Source organism: Pleurodeles waltl, chromosome 2_1, assembly GCF_031143425.1.
Source record: "Pleurodeles waltl isolate 20211129_DDA chromosome 2_1, aPleWal1.hap1.20221129, whole genome shotgun sequence".
In the NCBI taxonomy this organism is placed as follows: Eukaryota; Metazoa; Chordata; class Amphibia; order Caudata; family Salamandridae; genus Pleurodeles; species Pleurodeles waltl.
Window position 1 is genome coordinate 635,413,533 of NC_090438.1, and position 12,247 is coordinate 635,425,779.

Below are 12,247 nucleotides of genomic sequence, written 5' to 3' on the forward strand. Positions count from 1 at the left end.
CTCCTCCCTGTTTGTTTATATACCACATTGCAGTAGTGTTGTCCGTCAGGACCTGAACTGACTGACCGCGAAGGGAAGGGAGGAAGGCCTTGAGAGCCAGACGTATCGCCCGCAATTCCAACAGATTTATGTGCAACATCTGTTCCACTGGAGACCAAAGACCTTTGATCTGCAGGTCCCCGAGATGAGCTCCCCACCCTAGAGTGGAAGCATCCGTTATTACTGTGGCCACCGGCGGAGTTTGCGAGAACGGCCTTCCTCGGGAAAGACTGCCGTCCGCAATCCACCATTTTAAATCCGCAGCAGCATCTCTGGAGATCTTCACTAAACCCTCGAGATCCCCTTTGTTTTGAGACCACTGCTTCCGGAGGCACCAGTGAAGAGCCCTCATGTGCCAGCGAGCGTGAGTGACCAGCAGAATGCAAGAAGCAAACAGACCGAGCAGGTGTAGGACCTTGAGGACTGGAACGACCGCTCCACTTTGAAACATTGGAACCAACGCTTGAATGTCCTGAATCCGCTGAGGCGGAGGAAAGGCGCGATTCAATGTTGTATTCAATACTGCCCCTATGTACAGGAGGTGCTGAGAGGGCTCTAGGTGAGATTTGGGCACATTCACTGAAAAACCCAGGTCGAACAACAACTGGGTTGTCGACTGAAGGTGATGCAACACCAGCTCCGGAGACTTGGCTTTGATCAACCAGTCGTCAAGGTAAGGAAATACTGCTATCCCCTTCCTTCTGAGCTCTGCCGCAACCACCGACATCACCTTTGTGAAGACTCGGGGTGCTGAAGTAAGGCCAAACGGAAGGACCGCAAACTGATAGTGCTGTGACCCCACCACAAACCGGAGATACTTCCTGTGCGACTTGAGTATAGGGATATGAAAATAAGCATTCTGTAAGTCGACAGACACCATCTAATCTCCATTGTTCAGCACCAAAAGCACCTGAGCTAGGGTCAGCATCTTGAACTTCTCCTGTTTGAGGAACCAATTCAAGATCCTCAGGTCCAGGATTGGCCTCAACCGACCATCCTTCTTGGGGATCAGGAAGTATCTTGAGTAACAACCCTGACCCCTCTACTGCTCTGGAACCAACTCCACCGCACCTTTTGAAAGGAAGACTTGAACTTCCTGTTCTAATAACAGGAGATGCTCTTCTGAACAGTAGGATGGGCGGGCGGGATGGGGGGAGGAAACTCCCGAAAGGGAAGGGCATAGCCTTTCCCCACAATGCTGGTGACCCAGGAGTCTGATGTTATAACCTCCCACTTGTGGACAAAGTTCAATAACCTCCCCCCTACAGGAGTGGTGTGAGAAGGAATTAGTGGAAGGCTAAGGCTGCTTCCCATGCTGCACCCCTCCAGAGGAAGAGGAAGAGGCAGAGTGCTGCTGGGCGGCTCCCCTGGTTCGGACCCTACCCATCCCCCTGTAAGATCTATAGGAGAGAGCAGAGGCGGGTTGTTGCTGGAATCTCCCTCGAAAGGAGGAGGAGGAACCACGACCAAATCCTCGAAACCTCCTAAAAAGTCTGGAGGAAACAGAAGAGGAGGCCTGCAAGCCTAAAGACTTCGCCGTGGCCCTACTCTCCTTAAACCTCTCTAGTGCAGAGTCCGCCTTGGAGCCAAAAAGTTTATCGCCATCGAAGGGAAGGTCCAAGAGGGTTGACTGTACATCGGACGAGAAACCAGAGCTACAAAGCCAGGCTTGCCTCCTTGTAGCAACAGCAGTACCCATAGCCCTGGCTACAGAGTCAGTCGTATCTAGTCCAGATTGAATAACTTGGGTTTCTGCTGCTTGAGCATCAGAAACTAGGCTCATAACCTCTTGGGGCACCTCAGTATGAGACGACTTTATTTTGTCCATCAGAGCGTAAATGTATCTCCCTAAAATACAGGTAGCATTAGTGGATTTTAAAGCCATGCTACATGATGAAAAAGCCTTTTTTGATGAAATGTCCATTTTCTTAGAGTCTCTGTCCGAGGGCACAGCTGGAAATGATCCTGGGGCCCGGCCTGCCCCAGGATGAACATGAAGCCTGAACCACTAGGCTTTCAGGAGTTGGGTGCCTGGAGAGGAAGCCTGGGTCAGCAGGAGCCACTCGATATCTTCGAGCCACAGATCTGTTCACTGCCGAAGATGACACTGGCTTCTTCCAAATTACCATGATTGGATCCAACAGAGCCTCATTAAAAGGCAGAAGTGGCTCTGGAGTAGTTGAGGCAGGATGCAAAACTTCCGTTAAAATGTTCGGCTTCGGCTCAGACACCGGCAAAGGGAGGTCTAAAAAGTCAGCTGCCTTCTTGATAACTGAATGAAATGTTGCAGCCTCCTCCGTATACTCTCCAGGTGATGACAAGTCCCATTCTGGAGAGGTGTCCAGACCACTAGCCGTGTCTAACCCATGGAGATCTTCTCGAGATTCCTCAATCTCTCCTTCCTCTAATGCTTGTCTCCGATATTCTTGTTCCTCAAGGAGGCGAAGAGCAAGCCTCCTCGAATGTAATCTTTCCTCAATGTCGACATGGCTTCAGCAGACGTCGAAGCTTGACGCCGCTCCTCGGATCCATCAGAAGCCGGATACAACGGCGCCATGGATTTCTTCGGCGCCGAACGAGGAGAAGGGCGGACAGAGGCCTGTTCCGGCGCCGGAACCACAAGTCTACTCGGCGTCACCGGCTGAGATGCTGACGCCATAGGCGCCGGAGCACCCATATTGAAGGCCAAAGGGCCCGAAGGACCAGCCGGTCCACCACCTGGAGCCATCTGCTGAAATATCGAGAACATCGCATTCAAGAATGCGAAACTGTCGGCTCCAGGGGCCGGGAAAACTGGGTACTGAGGAGCCTTGGTTGGAGGCGACATGGACGCCGGTCCCGACGTCTGCAAAGCTGAAGAAAACTCCTGACGCCGAGGAACCTCGAATACAGAAGGAGGATTCACAGGCGACGTTGGCGAAGTCGGGGATGTCGGAGATGCCAACGGAGTCTGTGGTTGGGGAGAGATGGTGGGACTCACTTCCCATGTCTTCCGGCGTCGAGTTGAAGGCGACCTCAATCGCGATCTCTCCCTACTCGACCGGCGTCGAGATTCTCGATGGCGCCGGGAGTCACGATGACGCCGATGCGACTTCGGAGAAGATGACTTGCGATGATGTCTTTTCTCCTTTTTCTTCGACTTTGCCAAAAAGAGCTTAGCCTCACGCTCCTTTAAGGCCTTTGGATTCATTCGTTGACAAGAGTCACATTTGTCAACGTCGTGGTCGGAGCTAAGACACCACAAACAGTCAGAATGTGGGTCCGTAACCGACATTTTGCCACCGCACTCATTGCAGGGCTTGAATCCAGATTTTCTTTGCGACATTTTAACTTGTCTCAAAGAGAAAACAGCAAAAATACCTGTAACTACGTCGAGTAGTAACAGTAGCTCCCTCGAAGAATAACCGTCGTTCAAATGGCACGGAAAAAAGGGAACTGACGTAGGCACGTCGGCGAGGACCTCTTATTGCCTGTATGACGTCAGACGGCGTCGCGTGGGCAATTGTGACGTCCTCGTCGACGTGCAGAAGCTAGGAAGAAGATTTCCGTCGGATGCTGGCGCAAGGGGAGTATTCAATAGGTGAGGAATCCTCAGGTAGTTGTATCTATCAGAACCGTATTTACTGAGCCTTCCAGCCTTGGGCGGCGGCCCCTTAGGTGACAGACAGATTCCTAGACTTGGCACTTTTCCTGGCTCACCAACACTGACCGTGAGTTGGAAATCACCTTGAGGACCCCTGACGTGTATAAATGGGGAGTGGCGTTGATGAGATGGGTGGACTGCAAGAGGGAGGCAATACGGAGGGAGGAAGCCCTTTGGGCATGCTGAATCCCTATTTTGCATGAGTGGGATGCTGTAACGGTGGCTTTTCCCAGGCTGTGCTTGGATGCCTATTTTGTGGAACTGGAATCGTTAATTGGAGGGTCCTGAACGGATACATTTTGGGCCCCGGGCTTAAGCTGACTACAAAGACTGCTCCTGAAGTGGTTGAATGGTTGAATGTGACTGTGACTGTGGGCATTTTGCAGATGTGTCCAAATTATGGTTACACTGTCTCAACTGATACCTTTTAACTGATGCATTCTTAAAGTATATTTTGTTATACCAAGTGACCCACTATCTATGTGTATATTACTGTTTACCACTGCTTGGTATGCCTATTGTACATTTGTTGATTATTTTGAGTTGCTGTGTTTCATTTAACTTAATAATAACAAATGTTTAAAAGAATGAGTGGGTGGCTCTTTGTGCTCATGGATTGACTGACAAATGGATGCTTGGATGAATGAATGGCTCTTGTTGGGTGCATGAATAAATCAATGAATGGATGGCTGTTAGGGTTAACATTTTGTAGTCAGGTCAGTGTGTCAGAATACTATGCTTTGGCCATTCAGACCTAATATGAGTAAATATGGTTGCCTAATATAATTTATGCATTTCAAATCACTCATTTTTTTGAAGCCTACATGCTAATTCTGCATATCATTGCATTATTTTTCTCAATATGTAAAATGCTCTCGCAAAAACTTGTTTAAAAAAATCTCAAATCATCAAAGAGGAAGTGAAAGACTACCAAGACTGAATTGTACCATTAATATGACTTAATGCACTGGCTGCCAGAACAGAATTCTGGCAGCCAGTTTAGCTCCTTTAAATGTCTTCCTATGGTAGGTGAATACCTGTCTGCTAATTAAATGGACTTTCTATAAATTGAGCCTAGTGTCCACTGTTGTATGGTAGTAGTGCATTGTGCTATATGTGTTGGTGCTCTAGCCATTTGCAGAGGTACATTACTCAGTGGGTGATGATACACTTTGCCGCAGGTGTTGGTGCATGAATCTGAGGGTGATGGTGCAGTGTGCCTCAAGTTATGGCTGAATGCACTGTGGGTGGTGGGGCACTGCGTTGCGAATGGTAGTGCCTACGGTATATGTGGTTGTGAACTTTGGCATTGGTGAAGGTACAATATGAAGTTGATAATGTAGATTTTCCTAGTAATTTATGACGGAAAGTCTTAATTTTATTAAAGACACGGAGGCGAATATTATGTGTTCTTTTCTTACTTTATTTTAAATAGCAGCAGTCAAGAAACTACAGCTCCCAAAAGGCTTAGCAACAGACTAGCCAATGGGAGCAAAACAGAAACAAAGGCTGGACCAATCAGCAGAAGTCATCAACCATAGAGTGTACCCTTGACTGCGAACAGCCCTCTTTTCTTGAACGAGCAAGTCAAATAGAATCGTAAAACAATGGGTAAGTAAGTCCAACAATTGCCAAAGCCAAGGAAATGGAACAAAATTCTTTAACCACAGCAATAAACCGGGAGTACGATGAAGTAGGGAGATGGTCCTGATGAGGTTGCGATGACAGGTCCGGAGGTTTCTTCTCGAAGGAGGAGAGGATGGAGCCAGCGATATTATCCGGAAGCTGGAGGCAATGCAGGAGTCGCTGGGAGGGAGAAAGAAAGTACATATTAATAGAAGTACTGTGGTGGGATAATATTCGCCTCTGTGTCTTTAATAAAATTAAGACTTTCCGTCATAAATTACTAGGAAAATCTACATTTTATGGCAAGACCGGAGGCTCTATTATGCAAGTTTAAAGCTTGGCAATAACTACTGAAGAAGCAGTTTTAACAGGTTTACAATAGAAGGTTTTGAAAACATTGTCATTAGACCATTCTGCTGACCTGAGAATGTCCTCCAAACTGGACCCCAGGGCAAAAGCCTTAGAGGCCATGGCCCCCCTGGAAGAATGGGCTCCGAAGACGGAGATGTCAATCCCCGCTAGGGACATAATCTATTTAACCCAACGGGCCAGAGTTGCGGAAGTCACCGGCTTGTGGGGTTTGCGAAAGGAAATCAATAGTTGGATGGAAGATGACGTTCTCAGGTTACCAGTTCTTTTTTCATATTCCTTTAAACAAAGACCCACACATAGTTTTGGTTTATCAGGGAAGAACGGATAGAATACCGAATGTAAATTAGTTTTAGTGCGTTTGGAAATGTGGAATAAAACACCTGAGGGTAAGTACTGACGAGCAGACACGTCTAAAGACTTAACATCTGAAACCCTTTTGATGGAAATTAGGCATAGCAACATAGTAAGCTTAGCAGAAAGCATTTTAAAGGAAAGACCTGGATTATCTGGCCAGGAAAGGAGCAGGTTCAGGACTAAGGAAACGTCCCAGACATAGGAATATTGGGCGGTAGGGGGCCTCAAGAGTTTCACGCCTTTTAAGAGGCGACAAATTAAGGGATGGGTCCCGATAGGATTACCATCAATCTTCGAATGGTTCATAGAAATCGCGGATCTGTAAAGATTTATTGTCCGATATGACTTACCCAAACCCGCCTGGGCAGCTAGAAAATTGATAATTAGATTTAAATCTGCTGAAAAGGGATTGGCACATTTTCCCACACACCAGCTTGACCAAAGAGTCCAAGCTGATCTGTAGGCTCGCCTTGTGCCAGGAGCCCATGCATTATTGATGAACTCTGAAGCTTCTGACGAAATAGGGAAGGATTGTTGGGAAGACCGGAAATGAGCCAGGCTCAAAGGGTTAATGACTTGTTGAGAATTAGATTGTGGGGACCCCCGAAAGGGTCTAGAAGAAGAGACGGAAACGAGGGGAGTAAGATTGGAAAGTCTACCGTAAGTTCGAGGAGGGGAGGGAACCAAACCTGAGATTGCCAGAAGGGGACTAGCAGGACAAGGGACGCCTTTTGACGTCTGACCTGATTTAATACTCTGTTGATTAGCAGAAATGGAGGGAAAGCATAATTGAGGGCTCTGGACCAATCTTGGAGAAAGGCGTCTGTAGCTGTGGCCAGAGGATCCGGGCGCCAACTGAAGAAATGAGGAAGTTGAGAGTTGAGTCTGGACGCAAAAAGATCTACCTGGAAAGGGCCCCATTTTCTTTCTAATTGGCGAAAGACTGAGTGGTGTAATTTCCAATCGCTGGAGTCAGAGATATGACGAGAATGCCAGTCCGCATTGGTATTCAAGGAACCTGGGAGATACTCTGCTAGGAGGGAAAAATTGTAGGACAGACAAAATTCCCAAAGGCTCTTGGCCAGAAGAGCAAGAGGCCTGGACCTGGTGCCTCCGAGGTGGTTGATGTAACGGACCGCGGATATATTGTCCATGCGGAGCAGAATGGAGCATCATGCTCTGTTTTTCGTAAAGCTTCTGATCGCAAAGGAGCCTGCAAGAAGCTCTAAACAATTTATGTGCAATCTGGACTCCTCTACGGACCATATACCGCCAGTCGATATCGAACCACAGCGGGCGCCCCAACCCGTGAGACTTGCATCTGATTCTAACACAAGATCTGGCACAGAGGGGAAGATGGATCTGCCGTTCCAAGCCTCTAAATGGGATATCCTGATTGGATTTCCATTTGGGATTCTTGGTCTAGTGACACAAGGTCGGAGAAGGCTAAACCTCGACGGAGATGCAAAATTTTGAGACGCTGGAGAGCACGATAATGAAGGGGTCCTGGGAAGATGGCCTGGATGGACGAAGAAAGAATACCGACGACTCTTGCTAGAGCTCTGAGGGAAATAGAGTATTTTTGGAGAGTTAGAACCAACTCTTTTTTGATTGCAGAAAGTTTGGAACGGGGAAGGAGCAGGGAGGCCGAAACCGAATCTATCTGGAAGCCCAGAAATTCTATTTGTTGCGAGGGAACCATTACAGATTTTTCGTGATTTATGAGGAAGCCGAGTTCTGCAAGAAGAGTGGATGTTATCTGTAGATGAGCCAGTAGGGAAGATTTGCTCTGGTGCATAATTAGTATATCGTCGAGATAGATAATAAGTCTGATGCCCAGTGATCGATGATAGGCTACGACCGGTTTCAATAGTTTTGTGAAGCACCACGGTGCCGAAGATAGGCCGAAGGGAAGGGAGGAAAAATGATACGTTTTTGAATTCCAATGAAATTGTAAGTATTTTTTGTGAGAAGGATGAATAGGAATGGTCAGATATGCGTCCTGCAGGTCCAGTCTGACAAGCCAATTGCCTTGGAGTAAAATATCCCTGAGATGGATGATAGTCTCCATCTTGAAGTGTCGATAGACAACGAATTGGTTGAAGGATTTTAGGTTGATTACTGGTCTTAGTTTTTTGTTCTTTTTGTGGACGAGAAAGATAGAGCTGACGAAGCCGGTAGGATCTGGGGTGCAATTTTGAATGGCATCTTTTTCTGAAAGGGATTGAATTTCCAAAGAAATTAGAGATGACATTTGGAGAGAGAACCTTGGAAGAGGAGGGAGATAGGATTGGTACAGAGGAGAGAGGTGTTCGATGCGATAACCCTGAATAGTGGAAAGAACCCATGGGTCTGCAGAAATTGATTTCCATTTTTGAAGGAAGAAACTAAGACGACCTCCCACGGGAGGGCCAGAAAGTTGGTTTACCTTGGTTGTTGGACGATCTGGAGAAGCGCTGACCACGATTGCGGAAGCCCCTTGATCTTTGTGGGTAAAAGTGGGGTTTAAATTCTTGGTGGTAGGAACTGAGGGGGTTGGCATATCCTCTTGAGCCTTGATTCCTATATGAGCGGCCGGTAAAGCGGCTCCTACCTCTACCAGCCCGGGTAAAAACACGTTGGTTAAAAACCTTCTTCAGAGATTGTTGAGCCTTGTCCAGAGAAGAAAAGGTGGGGACGAAACGACTAAGATCTTTGATGAATGAGTCGCCAAAGAGTTTGCCATCGGCCTGGATGCCGGGATCCCGAGTAGCCAGGTTGGCCAGCTTAGGGTCCATTCTGAGGAGGAGACCCTTGCGTCTCTCGTGAATGATAGCTGAATTTGCATTGCCCAAAAGGCAAAAGGCTCTTTGGGTCCAAAGGGAAAGATCTAAGGGATCGATTGGGGAGTCCTCTAGTCTGGCTGATTCGGCCAGATCAAATATTCTTGCCAGAGGGCCAACCACGTCCAGGAGTTTATCCTGGCACGTGGTCCAGGCTTTGTCTACCCCTTTCCGGGGGTCTTTGCCGAATTTGGTAAAGAAGGTGATGAGAGACTCGTCTATAGCTGGAGTTACAGTAATGTTGGAATCCAAAGATGGTCTAGGACATTCAGATTTTAGTTTGGACCGTGTCTGTTTGTCCAAAGGTAGACGTAGGCGAGAGGAAATATATTCACCCACGTGGTCCAACGGGAGCCACTCAGTTGAGTTAGGATGGTGAATGAGGGACGGATCGAACATGGGAACACCCTCGGAATCAACCACACTGGTCGAGGGGCCACCTGGAGAAAATTTGATACGTTTGGGGGAGGAGAGGAAGGGGAGAACGTATCATCGGGATTGTCTGACTGAGATAAATCCTCCATGTCCTCATCATCTGTGTCCAATATTTCTGAAATAACAATCTTTTTAGGCGCGGGGATATGTTTAGTTTTTGATTTATATTTTAGTAGGGACGCCTGGGAGGAATCAAGTCCTCAGTCTGGTGTGAGGCAAGCTCACTCTCAGTCAGTGCGCCTTTACTTGATTTAAAAGAAGTTATTTTTCGTTTTCTGCTTTCCCCCGCAGAATGGGCCATAGAATTGGACACCATGGACATTACTGAGCTTTCAATGTTTTTAGACATTTTATCCATTGATGCCTTCAGAGCATTTTTTACAGAGGATTGAATACATTTGTTTAAATCCTGTTTAAAGGATTCCTCATCCTCCTCAGAGTCTGGCCTTAAAGGAGAACTGCAAGGCTCCATAATAAAAATGTGTTGTATACAATAATAATAAAGAGAAAACCCCAAATGTATAGGCAGGAGTACTATAGCAAAAGGCAATTCCTGGATAGCTAGGGGTTAATGAGAGCAACACGCTCTCCGGTGCAGGAAATAGCTCCTCCCCGAAGGTGGGGGCAAAAGGGAGAGCCGGAGCTGCTAATAGTCGCGTCTGGAAGAAAGGCTGAGCCGGAGGGTCCAAAGAGCTTTCCGAGTACCGAAAAACCGCTTCGGAACGAGCCACGAAGGAGAAAACAGGTAAGAGCGGCCCCGTCTGACGGACGCGCTGAGGACTCAGAGCGCGCTGACAGAACGCGGCAAAAGGAGGCCAGATGGAACGCGGAAACGGCTGCACGAAGGAGGGGGTGGGAATTACGAGTATGCCGCGTAGCGACAAAGTAGTAGGCAACTGAAAATGCAGAATATTATGCTTAAAGAAACATTACTACATAAAAACACGTTTAAATAGACATATAAATCGACGGAAGACCAAAAGAGTGTACTTATCTTGACTGCGAGCAGCAAGAAAAGAGGGCTGTTCGCAGTCAAGGGTACACTCTATGGTTGATGGCTTCTGCTGATTGGTCCAGCCTTTGTTTCTGTTTTGCTCCCATTGGCTAGTCTGTTGCTAAGCTTTTTGGAAGCTGTAGTTTCTTGACTGCTGCTATTTAAAATAAAGTAAGAAAAGAACGCATAATAGAGCCTCCGGTCTTGCCATAAAATAGTATACTTCCAAAGCATATGAAGGTGCACTGTTTGGCACATATCTGGTATAAAGATTGAGGATTGTATGTGTGGTACTTTCCAAATTGTTGTCCGTGGTCCTTTTCTATCCTTCATTCATGTTTTAGGTTTAGTGTAACTGTTTTTGCATTTTTCTTGGCAAACATATTGCATTCTACGCTTACTCAAATAGGGCTTTGTTACACACATTATCTCACTCAAATGTACTATAACCACCTAAGCTAGACTCTATCTCTCTCTTTGCTTCTTATGAGCTATAAATTCACGTTCAACAGAGCACTGCTTCTGGTACTGCCATTTAGAGTCCCAGAAAGAAAAAAAGCCTGGACTACAGTAGCACGTTTACCTACTGTTATGTTATTGCTTGACTTGACTTGCTAACACAGTTGTATCCATAAAATTGACCCTTTGTCCTGAATTTTAACACTTTGTCCAACATTTTGAAAGTCCCTGTCCAGAATTTGCCTTTATGCCTGGTGCTGATCATAGCGTGCAGAAGTGCTACTGAGTTCTCGACGGTACACTACCTCCCCCCAACGAACAGGGTGAAACATATTTTTAGTTGGAAGTTCCGGAATACCCTTATGCTGTAACCAATATGAACATATAGATATCGGAAAATTTGCTGGGTGGCATCACTCTGAAGACAAAACAGAAGCAAAATCACGTGACATAGAGTCCAGGGTTGTTAACAGTAGTCCTTCTTCGGTTGCTACGGTTCAGGGGCCTTTACTGTGGTGGCCATTGCGGAGGGGCAGTCCTCTTTTTGTGTCTGCGCTGCTTGTGGGAGGCGGGGCTGCTGTAGCATTAGCCAAGGGCACACGCCGTGTTCACCCGTGCAGGAGAATGGCTCCGACGCTTTCGCTCTCTCTTTGCCTTCTGAGGGCTGTGCGGCGTTGCGCGCTGGAGACTGAAGTGCGGATCTTGCAGGTCCTGGGCCTGCACCCACCACCAAGTAAGTATTACTTGATCCGTCATGTTGCACAAATGTGCCAACTTCCTAGTGTTTTAAAGAGACCAAGGGGGTGATGTGGCTTTTAATCTGCTTGTCACAGCTTAAACCGTTCATAGTTGACAATGAATTGACAATCTCCACGTTGTCGCTTCCTCGCCTGTGTAGCTGCTCATCAGCAAATTGCATTTCTTGACTTATTTTCCTTTGTTGCAAAGGTAAAGCCAGCATAGGTGCACAAGTAGGCAGCTTGTCAAAATCTGCAACAGAACGAAAAACGTTTTTATGGTTCAGATCTGTTTATTGTAAATATGTTTTAGCGCATATACCCACTTACAATAGGCTGGTAGGGATTATGGATGGGGGAGAGCAAACAAGGGAGGAGTGGAATCTGAGTGTGGAGGTAGATCCGGGGTCAGGGAGTGAATCAGTGATAAAAGCAGGAGAACGTGAACCCCCCCTCAACGCGGGGATCCAATAAGTAGAGTGTGGAAGCATCCCATTGTGTCCCCAGGCCAGCCTTAGTTCTTTTTGACATAGAGGAAGTGTAAGGAACATCGCCCTGGCCTCTTGGAGTGTTTGGTTTTGAGTGAGTCGCAGAACCTGGAGGTAAGTGGGACAAGTGAGCTCTTAAAATTTTTGAGACACAAATGTTATTCCAGCCCCCCTCATCTTATCGAACAGGTTGATTGTTTACCATGGTTGCTGTGATTCTGTTTTTACCATGCAAGTGGATCCAATACTTCATGTAGCCGGGCAGCGTGGTCTGGAGT

At 47.0% G+C, this 12,247-nt stretch overlaps 1 protein-coding gene across 2 annotated transcripts in view; it reads left to right on the top strand.

Moving 5' to 3' along the window:
- Positions 1–11,287: 11,287 nt before the first annotated feature.
- MRPL32 (mitochondrial ribosomal protein L32) overlaps positions 11,288–12,247 on the top strand; it is a 75,464-nt gene continuing 74,504 nt past the window's right edge. Inside the window, exon 1 of one of the 2 annotated variants that reach the window (XM_069215997.1) lies at positions 11,288–11,477. In XM_069215997.1, coding sequence (XP_069072098.1) covers positions 11,369–11,477 — 109 coding nt within the window. In that variant the 5' untranslated portion in view covers positions 11,288–11,368. The remainder of the gene's footprint in view (positions 11,478–12,247) is intronic. The other variant, XM_069215994.1, reaches the window with a different exon arrangement.